General features: G+C 37.4%; 1 protein-coding gene across 3 annotated transcripts in view; it reads left to right on the top strand.

The window, feature by feature from the left end:
• Positions 1–18,063, top strand: part of NAA35 (N-alpha-acetyltransferase 35, NatC auxiliary subunit) — an 81,599-nt gene that overhangs the window by 22,760 nt on the left and 40,776 nt on the right. For all 3 annotated transcript variants that reach the window (XM_004048193.5, XM_055350690.2, XM_019033627.4), the window contains exons 7-11: positions 11,544–11,610; positions 11,691–11,734; positions 13,258–13,308; positions 13,935–14,018; positions 14,848–14,962. In XM_004048193.5, coding sequence (XP_004048241.1) covers positions 11,544–11,610; positions 11,691–11,734; positions 13,258–13,308; positions 13,935–14,018; positions 14,848–14,962 — 361 coding nt within the window. The remainder of the gene's footprint in view (positions 1–11,543; positions 11,611–11,690; positions 11,735–13,257; positions 13,309–13,934; positions 14,019–14,847; positions 14,963–18,063) is intronic.

Genomic DNA, 18,063 nt, shown 5'->3' on the forward strand with positions numbered 1-18,063 from the left:
CAAAATCAATGGGGCAGAGAGAGGATTCCTTGAATAACAGTGTGTGAACAAGGTGATTAGCACCCTTGAAAGTTACTTTATCATCATTTCATATCAAAATTTCAGATAGCTGAAATGTGTTAAGTATAAAAAATTACTTAAAAATCAGGAGAAGATAGTTCACAGAAAATAAAATGGCCTTTAAATATAAGGTGCTTAACCTCATTTTAATGCAAATTAAAACTGAAATGTCATGTTTTTACCCATTGTTGGCAAAGATTAGAAATTTTTTATAACAAGATTGATGAGGATGGGAAAACAGGCACTCAAATACTCTATGTGTGTGTCAGTGAATATGAGCAGTCATTATTTCCCACTTCTTAGTCTTTTTTTTTTTTTTTTTTTTTAGAACTTCTTATTGGGGAATAATTTCAGATTAACAGCAATTATGGGAACCAGCACAAAGAACATATAATTCGTATGCAGATTCAGCTACTATGAACATACTGTCCCATTTGCTTTTTTCACTTATGCGCGTGCTTCTGCTCATGCTCTCTCTCATGTATATATGTATGTATGTGTTTTCCTGACCTGTTAGTAAGTTGTGCCCATTAAAGCCTTCTTCCCTGTGACACTTTAGTGTGTTTCTTCGAAGAAAAAGGGCACTGTCCTGCAGAACCACAACACAATTATCAACTTCAACAAATCTGTAATAACAATGCACTATTCAGATTCCATTTTTGTTAATTGACCCAATCCTTAGTGTTTTTTCTCTACAATACAGGATCCAGTTTAGAATTATGTCCTGCATTTAATTGCGTATCTGTGTAGTATTCTTTAAGCCACATCAGATCCTCAGCTTTTCTTTGTCTCCGGTGACACTGATATTTTTGTGAACACAACCTTATCCTGCTTTTCATTTCTTAATAGGCTGTGCCTTACTTGGGTTTATCTGTTCTTTCCTTGCGATTAGATTTAGATTGCAATCTTGGCTGGAATATAACGTAAGTGATGTGTGTTTTTCAGGGTGTCACAACTGGAGGTACACTGTCTGTCCTTCAATGGCGATATTATTTTGATCAATCCATGAAGATTTTGTCTTATTACCATATGGTTACTGTTTTTTTCCCTTTGTGTTTAAGCAATCTTGGGATACACTTTAAGACCATAAAAATATCCTACTGACTGAAGTCTCTCTCCTTAGATCGAATATCCATTGACGGTGCTTGCCTGGACTAATGTTTACTGTGATGGTTGCAAAATTTGTATTTTTTTATTCTAGTTCATTTTCCACATTGATCAGTCAGCACTTGACATCCTACTCTAAGCAAGACTCATACTTTTTTGATGGGAGTGTAAACTCTTAACAACTTCAGAAAAGAGCAATGTGGTGATATCTATCATAATCTAAAATGCACATCTTGACTCAGCAGTTTCACTTCTAGCACTCTATCCTACAAATATATTTGTATTTGTACACAAAGACCTGTGTACAAGGATATTACTTACAGAATTGTTTGTAGTAACTAGTTTGGAAACCACCTCAGTATCCATCAGTAGGAGACTAATTAAAAGATGTTACATTCATACAATCAAGTGCTTTGCTGCTGGCCAGGCATGGTGGCTCATGCCTATTAATCCCAGCACTTTGGAAGGATGAAGTGGGCAGATGGCTTGAGCTGAGGAGTTCGAGGCCAGCCTAGGCAACATATCGAGACCCTGTCTCTACAAAAAATACAAAAATTAGCTGGATGTGGTGCTGTGTGCCTGTAGTCTCAGCTACTAGAGAGGCTGAGGTTGGAGGATCACCTGAGCCTGGGGAGGTCAAGGCTGCAGTGAGCTGTGATTGTGCCATTTTACTCCAGTTTGTGTGCAGAGTGAGACCCTGTCTCAAAAAAAGGGTATTTTACTGCCTTTAAAATGGAGGTCAATTAAAAAAAATTGGAAAAAAAAGGAGATTGATTTATGTGTAGAGATAAGATTAGATTTCTAAAGTGAGAAAAGTCAGGTGTAGTAAAGCATGTATATAGCTTGCTACCATTTTTTTCTTTTTTAAAAAGGGAGGTAGCTAAATCTTCATACATAAGAGGATAACAGGTTTTGAGGGCTGGGGTATACACTTGTTTGCACTGTTGGGATTTTTAGGGTATGTCTGCATTATTTTGTTTTTAAATAAAGTAAGTTTTTTAGTAACAGAAGAAATCGTAATTGAATTTTATTTCTAGGGGGTTCCACTTTGTTACCCAGGCTGGAGTGCAGCGGCATGATCGTAGCTCACTGGTAGCCTCGAACTCCTATTCTCCAGCGATACTTTGCCTCAGCCTCCCGAGTAGCTAAGACTGCAGATGTGTTCCACCACACGTGGCTAATTTTTAATTTTTTTTGTAAAGACTGGGTTTTGCTTTGTTGGCCAGGCTGATCTCAAACTCCAGTGCTCAAGTGATCTTCCCACCCCAGCCTCCCAAAGTGCTGGAATTATAGCCGTGAGCCACCACACCTGACCTGTAATTGAACATCCATTTATATTCTGGATGAAGGTCTTACTAGGAAATGGGAGAAATCTTAAAGGAAGAGACTAATAGGACAAGAGTGATAGAAAAACTTTTAGGAAAAATAAAGATACAAAGATAAGACAATTTTTATGAATTATGATCGTGTTCAAATAAAGTACAACACTCAAGCCCAAATGAATAAATGGGCAATAAAATAAGTTGCTTATTTTATGAAGGAAGGTTATCGAATGTTTATAACACCTTTAAAATTTAGCTTCACTATAATCCAGGAAATACAAATGAAAATGTAGTTTGATTTTTTCTTTCTTTCTTTTTTTTTTTTTAACCTCACCCACCTCTTGATCTCAGATTTCGCGGCTCCTAGAACTGATTGATTTTCATGAATATAATTTTAAAAATGAAAATGTTCAATGTTGGAAGGAATGCAGTAAGTTGACACTTCTGTTTTTACTAGTATACATTAGCACAGCTGTCTTGGCAAACAGTTTAATAATGTGTATATCAAGAATCTTAAAAATACTGATATCATTTAAACTAGTTATTTCACCTCTATAACTCAGCCTTAAAGAAATAATTAGGCCGGGCGCTGTGGCTCACGCCTGTAATCCCAGCACTTTGGGAGGCCAAGATGGGCGGATCACCTGAGGTCAGGAGTTCGAGACCAGCCTGGCCAACATGGCGAAACCCCGTCTCTACTGAAAATGCAAAAATTAGCTAGGCATAGTGGCACATGCCTGTAGTCATACCTACTTGGGAGGCTGAGGTGGGAGAATTGCTTGAACCCGGGAGGCTGAGGTGGGAGAATCGCTTGAACTCAGGAGGCGGGGCTTGCAGTGAGTCAAGATTGTACCACTGCACTCCAGCCTGGGTGACAGAGTGAGACTCCATCTCAACAACAATAACAAAAAAGGAAGTAATTAGAAATGTGGGTACTTTATGCCCAAATACATTAACCAGAATTTTCAGTAGTGAACAATTGACACCAACCAGAATGCCACCATTAGGGTTATGGTTGAAATAAATTATGGATAATTGATTACACATAATTTATTATGTATATTGAGTATGTAGTTATTAACACGATGAAAGAGTGCTTAATAACATGGAGAAATGCATATGTCAAAAGGTTAAAAAAAGCAGCATTGTAGCCAACTGTGTAAAAATAAAACTGGAAAGAGAAAACCAGAAGTTTGCTTCTGGGCCAAAAGATTCTGTTTTCTTCTTTTTGCTGATTTTTTCAGATTTTCCAGATAAGTTTGTCTTAGTCTTATAATTAGAAAAAAATACGAATCTAGTAAAGTCCTCAAGAGACCTAGTGATGAATAAGAATGATTTGGCCGGGCGCGGTGGCTCACGCTTGTAATTCCAGCACTTTGAGAGGCCCGAGGTGGGCAGATCACAAGGTCAGGAGATCGAGACCATCCTGGCTAACACAGTGAAACCCCGTCTCTACTAAAAATACAAAAAATTAGCCAGGCGTGGTGGTGGGTGCCTGTAGTCCCAGCTACTCAGGAGGCTGAGGCAGGAGAATGGCGGGAACCCGGGAGGCAGAGCTTGCAGTGAGCTGAGATCCCGCAACTGCACTCCAGCCTGGGTGACAGAGTGAGACTCTGTCTCAAAAAAAAAAAAAAATAAGATTTATAATGAGCAAATTATTGATTTAAATTGGATATTTCTGGAGCTCCTAGCTGCTGGTGTATTTTGTTCTCAGGCGTGTCTCCTGATCTGGAGACGTTTTCTGATTTCTTTCTTAACATCTTGCTCACATGCCCAAAATAGGAACCCTATCAAACTACTTTTCTTTTGGCATTCTGTATCTTGCAATATCGTACTGCCAGTGTTATCTTTGATTACCTCTTTCCTCTCACCCCTTACGTTTGGATTATTTTGCTTTGGCTTGCAGATGCCTTGAATCGGGGCACTGTTTTTTCTCTCATCCTTTCTGCTTTAGTTTGTCAACCTTAGGTTTGGCTTCCTTGGAGTTTCTGAACTCTTCTCTCTGGTCCAGTATTTTCTTTCTAGTTCATTCTCCATGTGACCAGCAGTTATCTTCCTAAAAATAGGTATCCTGTCACCCAGGCTGGAGTTCAGTGGCGCTATCTCGGCTCACTGCAAGCTCCGCTTCCTGGGTTCACGCCATTCTCCTGCCTCAGCCTCCTGAGTAGCTGGGACTACAGGCACCCACCACCATGCCTGGCTAATTTTTTGTATTTTTAGTAGAGACGGGGTTTCACTGTGTTAGCTAGGATGGTCTCATCTCCTGACCTCGTGATCTGCCCACCTCGGGCCTCTCAAAGTGCTGGAATTACAAGTGTGAGCCACCGTGTCCGGCCAAATTTGTTATGTGAAAATTTAAGTGGGGTGTGTGTGTATGTACATTTTAATAAAAGTACTAATACTTGTATGTAGTTTAAAAAGTTAAGTAGCCCACTTATGAGGAAAAATAGTTCTCTGCTCTTTTTTTTTTACTGTTCCATATTATTTCCATATATTTGGATATAATCTAATATTCTAACTTCTGGATTTAAGGATTTACTAACTTTAGCTTTGATATGTTAGATTAGATCAGAATATATCATATATTACCTCTGCCCTTGCCCCAGCTAGTAATCTAAAAGCTGGTTAAATCATTATGGAACATCAATGTTGTGATTGTATAAATATTAATGAGAGGTGAACCAAAGTAGTATACGCTTATATTTCCCTTCTCATACAAAATTTTGTTTTTCTTATATGTGATAATTGTCTCTTTTTGATTTGCTTAGTTTTCTATGTACTTCTCCCCAGTTCTTTTGCCCTCTGTTGTGAAACCTATCAGATAATCTGTCAGTTGTATATATTTTTTTGAAAATGCTCCTCTTGAAGTCTTGTTCTCCAGCTTCAGTCTGCGTCACTGTATGCTATGCCCACTACACAGCTGTGTCATTCTAGTTTTTTGTTCTCTGTTCTCCGGGAATTTCATTGTTTTGTTAGGTCCTTTGTTATCTGGCCTACATGCCTTTATTATTCTTAGTTTATTGTTTTGCTTGGTGGAATATTTCCAGTTCTTCAGAGAGACAAGAAGGTAGATTTTGAGACCTGGTATGTCCAAAAAAAAGTCTTCCCTACCCTCACACTTATTTGGTAAGTTGCTATTTACCATATAAATAGAAGTAGTCTTCCTACCTGCCAAAATGTGCCCTATATTCTGTTGCTTTTCTGTTATATAGATGGACCTTCTGTATTCCTAAGGGTGATAACTTCTGCTTGTGCATTGATCCCATGCTCTATCTTCAAAGATACTACTCTAGCAATTCTTCCCTGTGTTCTTTGCATAATGAATTTACCCCTCTGCTAGATAATTTACATCAGCATGCAAACGTGCTTTATATTCCTCTTGTTAAATCTATCATTTCTTAGCATAATATTGTCCTTCATCTTCTGCACATTCCTTAATTCTTTTCAGCCAGATCCTTTTTAAAAGGGGTACCCACAGCCTGGACAACACAGCAAGACTCCATCTACAAAAAATAAAAAATTTAGCCAGGCATGGTGATGTGGTACACCTCTGTAGTCCCAGCTACTTGAGGCTGAGGCAGGAAGATCACTTGAGCCCAGGAGTTTGAGGCTATGGTGAGCTACAGTTGCGCTCCACTCCAGTCTGGATGGTCAAATGACTCTGTCTCTTAAAAAAAAAAAAAAAGATGTGTTCATACTCAGTGTCTCTGGTTTTCTTCTTTTTCTCTCTGCTCTAGTCAGGCTTTACACCTTTCACTAAAACTACTGTGTCACAGTCATCAAAGACCTCAGTGTTAAATTCAGTGGTTAGATTTGGTCTTAAACTTGAATTACCAGCAGATTTTGACGTAGTCATCACTCCATCCTCAAAATACATTCTTTGCATGGCTTTTAAGATGCTTTTCTTCCCTGGTTTGCTACGTCACTGGTGGTTCTTGACTGTTATCTCTTTCTGTAAACCAGAACTATACAATAGAAATATAATGTAAGCCACATATATAGTTTGATTTAGTGTTCTAGTGGCCATGGGTGAAAATAATTTTAATGCTATATTTTATTTAATTCAGTATATCTAAAATATTAATGTTTTGGCTGCATAGTATTGTGTGAAGAGTACAGTTTTTGAATACTTATTTCTGGCAATCAAAGGATGCTGCAACTACTGGACAGAAGTATAATGGGACACGGGATATATACCTAGTCTCAAAATATCTTTCCACCAGATACTTATTAATTACAAAGGGAAAAATGATAGCTTTGTGATAGAGAAACTTGGCAGATAGCACCTTAGTCAAGTGGCCAGAATTACCATTAGTAATTGGACAGATTGACACGTGCCGGCTTATACAGTGCTCTAGGAAGGACACATCATCATTTCTGTGGTATTCCTATCAAATATGATATAACTTAAATTTAATCTTGAAGAAATATCAGGCACATCCATTACTGAGGGATATACTACAAAATGTATACTACAAAGTACTATTCAAAATATACTATTTTGAAGTACTGTTTGAAAAGATACTTCCAAGTGTCAGATATGAATGTTAAGGACAGAGGAAATGCTCCAGATTAAAGGAGGTTAGAGACATGAATTTCTGTATTTGGTAATTGTACTGTGATTATGCAAGAGGAAGATTTTGTTTTTAGGAAATCACGCTGAAGTGTTTAGAAGTAAAGGGGCGTCATAGTCTGCAACTTAATCTCGAAGGTTTCATTTTGTCATTATCACAAGTGCTAACCTGTTTGTTAATACTCACAAACTGTCTTCTCACTTGTTAAGATGAAAGTATTCCTGTTATAATCTAAGCTCAGCTCCTCCACTTGTGTTGCATTACTAGGCTCTCCTTCACTACTCGCTTACTCTTACTGGCATGTAAACATGCTTTACATTCATTTGAAAACACCACAGTTTCCTTGATCCCATGGCTCCTTGTATCTACAGTCCCATTTCCCAGCTACTCGCCAGGAAAAATGTCTTTAATGATTTGCTTATTTTACTTTTTCTTTCATTTTACCTTTATTTACTCCAAATGGTAATTCTTTACCACCACTACAGAGAACTGGTCTTTACCCATCTTGCTAAATTCAGTGTTCTCACCCTTCCCTCTCCAACCTGTGAGCATCGTTAGACCCAGTTGACACACTGTGAAATACTTTTTTCTCTTTGTCTTCTTAATACCAGTCTTTTGGATTTCTTTCTGCCTCACTGGTAAGCCTAGTTCCTGTGCTTACGTCTCTAATTGCTGGAGTACTCCTGGACTCCCTCCCTCCTCCATAACTGTTCCCTAGGTTGATTTCCTCTAGTTCTGTGGCATTCAGTATCAACTAACTATACAATGATGAAGTCCAAATTTATACCTCTAGGCTTGAGTCTTTCCCTGACTTCAGTCTCAAGCAAGTGAAATCTGAAATCTCCACTTGGATGATCAAAGAAATTACAAACTTGATATAACCAAAATTATACTTCATTTCTGCCCTTACACCTGCTCCTCCCAAATACTGCCTTATCCCAGGAAATGGTACCATCACCTGCTTAGACCAAAACCCTAAAAATGAGGCTTGATTGTATAGTTTACCTCATATCCACATTCAGTTCATCAGCATATCATGTTAGCTCTACCTTTGAAATATATCCTGATTTTTTTTTTTTTTTTTTACCAACTTCCTACTCTCCCCACTGTTGCAATCCCAATCCAAGTCATCATCAGCCCTTGCTTGGACTGTTGGATAGAGTCCAATGTCTGATCTCCCTAGTTTCACTCTGACTTCTGTCCTCAAGTCCACAAATCTTCAAGAGTGATCTTTAATGGTAGCAGTCTGTTTACATGACTCTCTTGCTCTCACTTATCCAATAACTTAGATTAAATTCTTATTACTGAGGTTTATATTCCCAGGACTTGTGATGTTCTTTCAGAAAGTTTTCCTAAGACTCTTCTTGGCAAACTTACAGATAAGTTTTATGGATATTTTTGTTTTGTTATTTTTCCTACACAGTGTTTGTCTGATTTTTTAAAAATAGGAAGAGGAAGCTGGATGTGGTGGCTCACACCTGTAATCCCAGCACTTTGGGAGGCTGAGATGGGTGGATCACTTGAGCTTAGGAGTTCGAGACCAGCCTGGACAACATGGCGAGATCTCATCTCTACTAAAAATACAAAAAAATTTAGCCCGGTGTGGTGGTGCATGCCTGTATTCCCAGCTACCTAGGAGGCTGAGGTGGAAGGATTGCTTGAGCCCAGAGAGGGATGGAGGTTACAGTGAGCTAAGTTTGCGTCACTACACTCGAGCCTGGATGACAGTGAGACCCTGTCTCAAAAAAAAAAAAAAAAGGGTTGGGGGGTGGAGATTTTATGTTGAAAAATAAAAACCTAGATTTTTTTCTGAAAAATTAGGAGACCTGACCACACTGGCCCTGTATTCATTCATAGCCACAACAGGATAAGTAGTGGCTGACTCCTTTTAAATGAAGCATATGTTTTCCAATTTGCCAGTCTCTACCATTCCCTAGTGTATGTTGTAGCTAGCCAGATGTATTTAGGAAGATAACCTGCCTTTTGAGTTCATGACCCCTGCCCTGGAATAAGTCATTCGTTGAACACATATTTATTGAATAGAAGTCTGTTTAGCACTATTCTAAGTCCTGGAGGTGAAGTAGTAAATAAAGCCGTGATCTCATGGATTATACCTTTCTTGGGACAGATAGTCAATGTATATGTAATTAAATACACATATAATGTCAGGTGGTGATTAAGTGCCATGAAGAAAAGTAAAGCAGGCTAAGGGGATATAAAATGGTGGATGGTGCTGTCTTAGAATGCATGGGGAAAATCTCTATTTGAGGAATTGACATTAGAACAGAGGCTGGAATATAAGGGATGAAACCTTGTAAATATTTTGAAGAAAATCATTTTGGTGTGGGAGCCGTGAGAGGAGAATGTGTTTGGTATGTTTGAATGACAAGAAAGACCTGTCAGACTGCAGTGCAGTGAATGTGAAGTGGTAGGAAATAAAGTTGGCGAGGGAGACCGGGCCATGTGATGTAGGGCCATAGAGGCCATGGTGGGCTTAGGGATTTTGCTATGAGGTAGAAAACTATTGAAAGGTTTTGAATAGGAAATGACATGATGTGACTTATTTTCAAACAATCCTTCTGCCTTCTGGTGGTATATAAATTATAGCAGGGACTAGTGTGGTAGGTGGGGGAGTTGTCTGGAGGTGGTTACAAGAGTGAGCAATAGTGGTGACTTAAACTAGAGAGAGCTGTGAAAGGGTGAGAAGTAGTTAGACTAGAATCTGAAGATAGAGCCTACAGTGTTTTCTGGTGGATTTGATACAGGATGTAGAAAAATGAGAGGAGTAGAGGCCAGGTTTTCAGCCTGAGCAACTCTAGATAGATAGTAGTGCCATTTAGTGGTATGGTAAACACTAGGAAGTAGGCGTCAAGCTCCTTTTTGGAGATGTAAAATTTGAGAATCCTGTTTGATGTCCAAGTAGAGACAGACTATAAAAGAGAACAAGCTTATATAGCTCTGTAATATGATGAGTGTTTTTTTTTTTAAGGATTTGATCATGTAAGTCATAAAATACACCTGAGTTCTTTGAGATCAAGGACATTGGGTTTATTTTCTTACTGTTTGTGGGGTATAGTACCTCACTTGAATTTGATGCTCACTGTTTTTTTTTTTTTAAGAATCCAGAAATTGTGCTGTAGCTCCATGCCCTTTTGAAACTATTGTTCTGTTATTTTAGGATTCTATCTAAATTTTTTTTTTGAGGCAGAGTCTCGCTCTGTCGCCCAGGCTGGATTGCAGTGGCTCGATCTCTGCTCACTGCAGCCTCCACCTCCTGCGTTCAAGTGATTCTCCTGCCCCAGCCTCCCAAATAGCTGGGATTACAGGTACATGCCGCCATGCCTGGCTAATTTTTTTGTATTTTTAGTATAGACGGGGTTTCACTATGTTGGCCAGGCTGGTCGTGAACTCCTGACCTCAGGTAATCCACCCGCCTCGGCCTCCCAAAGTGCTGGGATTATAGGCACAAGCCACCATGCCCAGCCCTAGCTATGTTTTTATAGGAATTATAGTAGGCAGAAACACTCTTTTAATGGGGCATATGACTTGTTAATCAAATCAGCCAGATGACAGTAAATGTGTCATTTGAAAATAAGTCACATTGTTTGAAAATAAGTCACATCATGTCATTTCCTATTCAAAACCTTTCAATAGTTTTCTACCTCATAGCAAAATCCCTAAGCCCACCATGGCCTCTATGGCCCTACATCACATGGCCCGGTCTCCCTCGCCAACTTTATTTCCTACCACTTCACATTCACTGCACTGCAGTCTGACAGGTCTTTCTTGTCATTCAAACATACCAAACACGTTCTCCTCTCACGGCTCCCACACCAAAATGATTTTCTTCAAAATATTTACAAGGTTTCATCCCTTGTAAATGTGTCCAGCAAATCACTTAATTTGTTAATGACTCAGCAATGAAATCATTTAAAAAATGATTTGGGGAATGGGGGTCCTATGTCTGAATGACTCAGTTTTTTTCCTTCCAATGGACTATAGTGGAATATGGTTTTACTCTCACTTTGAATAATTCTGTTTGAGAAATCTTAACTGTGCAGGCATTCACTTAATAATTTTTTAAGTAGTCTTATCTAAACCTTGCAGCACGGTCATTAAACAGTAATTATTACATATTTACTGTTCACCTGTGAATGTGAGACTACTTTGTGAGAATTATTACTGTGCGATATTTTCTTAAGCATTACCCTTATATGGCAAGTGAACGTATTAAATTGCCTAAGGACAAGCAATTGAAAGTAAGGACAGAGACAACATTTGAATATGGTGTTTTAAGTGTATGCCTTCAAGAAAAGCTTATGTGTATCCTAGCAATATTTAGACAAGCAGGATGACCTCCCATTTCTGTTTGTTTATTAAATAGTGATTTTGTAAGAGAAATATAAAGAAAAGTTTTATATTTTGCTGCTATTTAAGGTTTTTTGCTATTCATGAGCCTGATTATTTCCTTTTTGTATAGGAAGATTTTCAGTCAATGACTTATGGATTTAAAATGGCTAACAGTGTGACAGATCTTCGAGTTACAGGTAAAATTATTTTTAAAGATAATTCACAAGTTTTACATTTCCATATGTTTCCTTTTAAAACTTATTGTTCCTTTTTCTAGGCATGCTAAAAGATGTGGAGGATGACATGCAAAGAAGAGTAAAGGTATATATGTTTTCTCTTTGGTGTGGGGTTTTGGTACACTTCTAAATGTCAGTTTAACTTTACCTAATTAAAAATGTGTAGAACCACCTTTCTCCTGTATGTGCTTTGTATTTTTTTTTGTAATGAATTTGAACACTGCTAGAGGAGTTTCTGATAAATTAATGTCATTTTCCAATTTTAGTATATGTGCTGCTGAAGTGAGCACAAATTAATGTCATTTTCAAGTACAGCCATCCCTCAGTATTCTCAGGGCACTGGTTCCAGGACCCCTGTGAATACCAAAACTCAAGGATGCTCAAGTCTCTTATATACAATGGTGTGATATCATATAACCTGTTCACGTCCTTCTGTATACTTTAAATCATCACTAGATTACTTATAATATTTAATATGTAAATGCTATGTAAATAGTTGTACTGTACTTTTAAAATTTGAATTTTTTAATGTTATTTTAAAATTTTTTTCTGAATACTTTCAATCAGCAGTTGGTTGAATCCAACCTATGGATACAGAGAGATGAGTATATTAAAATTTAACCCACTTGATTCTTTCAACTTTTTGCCAGTGTTTTAGATTTTTACTATGGTATTTTAAAAATAGTATTTTTCTCCCACTACTGTTTTGGGTTCCTCAAAGGTAAGGACTATCTTGTTCACCTTTGTATCTTTAATAGCTGGTACAGTGTCTGGAACACAGTAGGTGAGCTCAGTAAATGGTGATATCCCAAATCTGGTGAAAACCTTCTAGATGACCTTGATGATTTGCTGCTTTTCATAGAGATGGGGGAAAAGTTATATTTCTACATTTTTTTTAAACACTAGTATGACAGTATGGTTGTCAAACTTCATATTCTCTTTTTTTGATTTTTACAATTCAGTGAATTGGGCAGTTAGACACACACAGTGCTCCACTTTTAGATGAGGAAAATACAGATCAAAGGAGTTAAATAACCTGTGTCTTAGCTTTACTAAAGGGCATGTAAATGGCAGCTTTAGGGCTAGAACCCACAACTTCTAGTAGATCTTCCTGTAGTACCACCCTGGTATTTGGTCAAATAAAATTGTCCACTATAACATTTGTATTAAGAAATTGTGTATTTTAGTGTAAAACGGATCGGTATTGACCATTGAACTTTATTTTTTCATAATGTGATTTTTGTGAAGGTTACAGTTTTTTTCTAACAGGGTTAGTTTTGAGAGCATCAGGAATTTCAATTAATATCTCCTTTTAAAGGAAAATGTACTATGTGCCATATACTTCTGCTTATGTTATTTCATTGTTTTGCTTTTGCTGTTTGAATATTTAATTCTTTTCCATGATCTTTATAATTTATGTCAAAATGACCTTTCTGTGTATAGGATTAATAGGAGGAACGTAAATACTAGACACAGCTTTTTTTCCCCAACTATTTTCCCCAAAAACAGATTCTTGTGTATACTTAAAAAATTAGTGTTTTTCCTTATGTATTTGTAATGTAATATTTTTTCAGGTTTGTGTTTAATTCACCTTTTTTAAAATTTTAGAGTACTCGAAGTCGACAAGGAGAAGAAAGAGATCCAGAAGTTGAACTAGAAGTAATTGAACTTATTTTCTGGTAGATAATATCAGAGAAGTCTACCTGTTAATGTTGTAGTTTTATGAACTGCGTTATAATTTATGGAAGCCCTTTTTAAGGTATTTCTTTAAAAATTGGACATTGCAAGGGATTTTATTTCCCTTGTATTTATTTTGATAGAATGATAATACACCTCTTTCAAATAGATGATTTCAAAACTCTTCAGTATTCCTGTGAGGTAGGAAGAAAAATACGATCTTTCACAGATGATGCACCAGAGCTCCACAGTATCAAAAGTTGCTGAACCTTTGTCGAGATTCTAAATTTTCTGACTCTGCTTAAAGCACATTTTAATCAGTCCTTTTTAAAATGCAGATAACATCAGTTTTTTGAGGTAATAGTGTAAATTTTGACTTAGGACAAGATCAGTCCTGTTGATATAGAAACTTCACATTCCGATTTCAAAAGAATAGGCTTTGTTTTGTTTTCTGCAGCTCATTTTTCAGGCTTTTAAAAGCTGTAAGTGAAGGTGTCTGTAATGTAGTAAGTTATTAACATTGAGATTTAGGAGTTAATATATTTTAAATGAAATTCCTTTCACGGGCTTTGCATCTTTTAACTTTTAGTCCTTTCTTGTTTTTTTAGCACCAACAATGTTTAGCAGTATTCAGCAGAGTGAAATTTACTCGTGTGTTACTGACAGTGCTTATAGCCTTTACTAAGAAAGAGGTAAGGGCATTCAATATAATATGTCTATTTGTTTTAGTGATTTTGGCTGGAATTCCCGAGTGAAGCAGTTCCGAAACTTCTCCCTTGAAGTGCTCCTGATCCCAGATATACAGAACTCAGTATTTGGTATATTTATTACCAGTGTAACACTGATGACTTTCTCAAGAAATCACATGAATTTTGTTTTATTTTTTACTTATTTGTAAATAATACATTAGAAGCTGAAATTACTTGTAGGTTGTTATATTTTGTGAATTGAAAAGGAGAAAGTAAAATTTTAGGTAGGCCTAGTCTTACCTTCAGTTACATAATTAACTGTTGGATTTGTATAGAACCAAAAGCAAGCCCTAGATGGTGAATATTTTTTCCTTTTTGTATTTTTGCACTAATTCAAGTCAATTACAGATTAATTTGTGAATAATTTTTAAGTGGTGAATAGGAATCCAATTTTTACCACTAATTTAATTTCTGTAATTCTATTTCTTCCCATTTTTTTTTTTCCTACCTCGATGAATGACATGGTAGAATTGTTGAAAATTTTTTCATTTTCTAGTTGATTGCTTCTTTGGTTTTTATTGTGAAAAAAAATAAAGTAAACCAAAAATATTTTCTGTTATTTTAATTGATCCTACAAGTTATAGATGTGAGTAAAAAAACCATTTTCTATCCTAACAGGATCTGGACATCCTGTATTAAGTGCATAGTTTATGAAAACCAATGTCATTACAGCAAGCATTTAATTTCATTATTGTTTATAGGATTTTCCTATTTAATGTATATCTTTCAGTGAAAGAATATGTAAGAATGTTTTTGGTGATTTATTTGCTAGACCAGTGCTGTTGCAGAAGCTCAAAAATTGATGGTTCAAGCAGCAGATCTTCTTTCTGCCATTCATAATTCATTGCATCATGGCATCCAGGCCCAGAATGATACTACAAAAGGAGGTAATTGTTCAGTTTGCTCCTACTCTTTCTTTTCTTCTTTTCTATCCAAAATATTTAGTGCTTAGCTTGTACTAAAGTTTTTTTCAAGTCAGTCTTGTACCTTGGAATGTTTTACTCGAGAGACTTACAGTGTTTAGGCTCTTCTCTGTAAATATATACTAGACTAAAAAACAATACTGTAGAAGTTGGCCGTTTCCTGTATATTACTATTTAGACTTGGAATATGTATCCTGTCTTATGTCCATGCTGTGATGTTACAGTCTGGCAGCTTCTTCTTGCTGCCCAGAAAAGCCAGCGCAATGAGAACAGCAGAGAAAGAGTTTAATTATCATGAGTCAGCCAAGTGGAAGGATGACAGCTCTCAAATCTTCCTCCCCAAGAATTCAGGGACTAGAGTTTTTGAAGAATAGTTTGGCGGGCAGTGGGTGAGCAAGGAGAGGAGATTTGTTTCAGGAAGGGACAGTTACCATCTTTATTTAAACTGTAAACTAAATTTCTCCCATAGTTGCTTGGCCTACACCAGGAATAAGCAAAGACAGCTTGTGAGGTTAGAAGCAAGATGGAGTCAGCTATGTCAGGTTTCTCTCATAATTTTTACAAAGGCCATTTCAATAACAATGAATCACCTTTTTAATCACCTCTCCTCTTTTTTGTCTGAGAGATCGTCACTTCGATTACACATGTTAGAAATGATTGTTCCCCAGTGCTGTAAAGAAGTAGCACTTGAACATAAATTTAATTTCCTTGGCAAGGCCATTTTTACTTTCTGCAGAAAGGGTACACTCGCCAGCAGTTTTGCCACGAGAGTACGCTAAGCAAAGGAGACAGGATCATTTATAACCTGACACGTCCACCCTGCTGCTGTGTCCGGTTTCCATTGGCTGGAACAGGACCTTACATTTCTGTATTTGTCCCAATTGGCTAGCAACTTAGAACTTTTTAAAAGAGGCAAAGGCAGAGGAGAACAAAGGAAGGAGGAAGTAACTTGTGGAATGCTGAGAAAAGTAAAAACTCCTTCAAATAAGAAAGAAGAACAGGCTATGACCTAATGCTTGCTTGGACCAGTAAAAGCATGCCAGGGCAAATATTTAGGCTAAATTCTGGGAGCTAAGAACATAAAGTACATTGATTTATTACGGCTAGCAGATATTTAATAATGTTAGCACAGGTTTTTGAATAAATTTTGCTTCTAAGAGAAGTTACTATTTATTCCTAATTAGATGGGGAGGAAAGTCTTTGAAGAGGAACTTCTACTTTGCTTTTTACACACAGTCTACTCTGAACACCAGGCAGGCGTTAGATATTCTCCCTGTTTTGGAAAAGATTTCAGTCTGTATTTTTCCTGTGCTCTCACACCACCACAACAGTCATCAGTACAGAAGACCTGAGTGATAACTGTGTAGGTTTTTCCACACACACCAGCTGGATGCCCTCTAATTAAACTCCCGTTGAAGGAGTGTTTGTGGTAGTGTGGAAAACACAAACTCCAACCTCTACTATCTACCTGGAGGTAATGCCAGATCCCACAGGTTGATGGCTCAGTCCCCAAGACTGCTCTTCCTCCCCAAACACCAGTTCCACGTCTGGGTTTCCAGAACTTCTGACCCACTGGCTTTAAGTTGGGATTCCCACGACTCTCTTTTTGGTTTCAGCTAATTTGCTGGAGCGAGTCACAGAACTCTGGGAAACACTTGCTGTGTTTACTGGTTTATTGTGGAGGCTATAGGATGTGAAGGATACAGATGAAGAAATGCATAGGGTGAAGTATGGGTAAGAGTCTCAGAGCTTCCATGCCTTCCCTGGGTGTACTATCTCCTAGGAACCTCCACATGTTCAGATATCTGGAAGCTCTCTGAGCTGTGTCCTCCTGAATTTTTACAGAAGTTTCCTTACATAGGCATGATTGATTAAACCTTTGGCCATTGGTGAGCAACTGGACCTTCAGCCTCTCTCCCATCCCTGGAAGTTGTGGGGTGGGACTGAAAGTTCCAGCCTTGTAATCATGCCTGTCTTTTTGGTTATCTGCCCTACCCTGAAACTATCAGTCATTCGCATATCAAAAGACAGCACTTGGAGAGTCTAAGGATTTTAGGAGTTAACGTTAGGAAACAAGAAGGAAGACCAAATATATATTTCATAATGTTACACCCTCTGCGTTCTCACTGCATTCATACAGGCCTCTGTTACATTTTTTTGTACATTGTATTTTAGTTTTTTACCCATTTGTCTTTCCATGAGATTTTGAGCACTTTTAGGCCAGGCACTCTCTTCTTGTGTATTGCCATGCTTGGCATATTGTTGGCACTCAGATTTTATTTATGAAATATGCCTTAAAAAGAATAGTGTACCTCTGTTGTAAAGTTTACAGTGGGTTAACATTGTAGATAATGTGTAGCAATTTTGATTGTCCTTAAAACTCATTAAAATGAGATGACATTTATATCCTTTTTTCCCCCCTCAACGACTTGGCCATTCCAGTAGAGAGAAGAGAAATTTATATGCTTCAAATTAGTGTTACCCAGTTGTCAGTCTTGTAACCAGAAAGGCAAGTTTTTACTGATCGACACCTCATTCCTTTTCCACACCTACCCTCCATTTAGAGATAGACATTGTGTTCCCCTTCCCATATATTTTTCTTTCCGTGCTAAAATGTTAGGTAATACAGCAACCCAGAAGGTAATTTGGGTTAGGAAATCAGTATTGTCATAATTTTTATGTTTCTACTAGTTGTGCTGACTTTGTATGTATTTATCATCATTTTCACTTTTTCCAAAAGAGGGAGTGTGTTTATAGGATGAGTGACTAGGTAGCATTCTGTACCATAGGACATAAGGAGGTGGTTATATGCACAGCAACGTAGTAGTACATGTTTACAGAGAGGGATAAAATGTCCACAACTCTGAAATGCTTTGAAATCTACAGCAATAATACTTTTATGAAAACCACTATATAATAAATGACTTCAAAGTAATTTGTTGGTTTGTGTATCAACAAGATGATGCAAAGCAAGAATCTTCCAGATGATTGGAATCTGGATGTTTCTTTTTGCCATGTCTGACTACTCCTGGGCTATTCTGCTCTGTATCTGTAATCAAACTCTG

This window comes from Gorilla gorilla, chromosome 13 (assembly GCF_029281585.2).
Source record: "Gorilla gorilla gorilla isolate KB3781 chromosome 13, NHGRI_mGorGor1-v2.1_pri, whole genome shotgun sequence".
Lineage (NCBI taxonomy): Eukaryota > Metazoa > Chordata > Mammalia > Primates > Hominidae > Gorilla > Gorilla gorilla.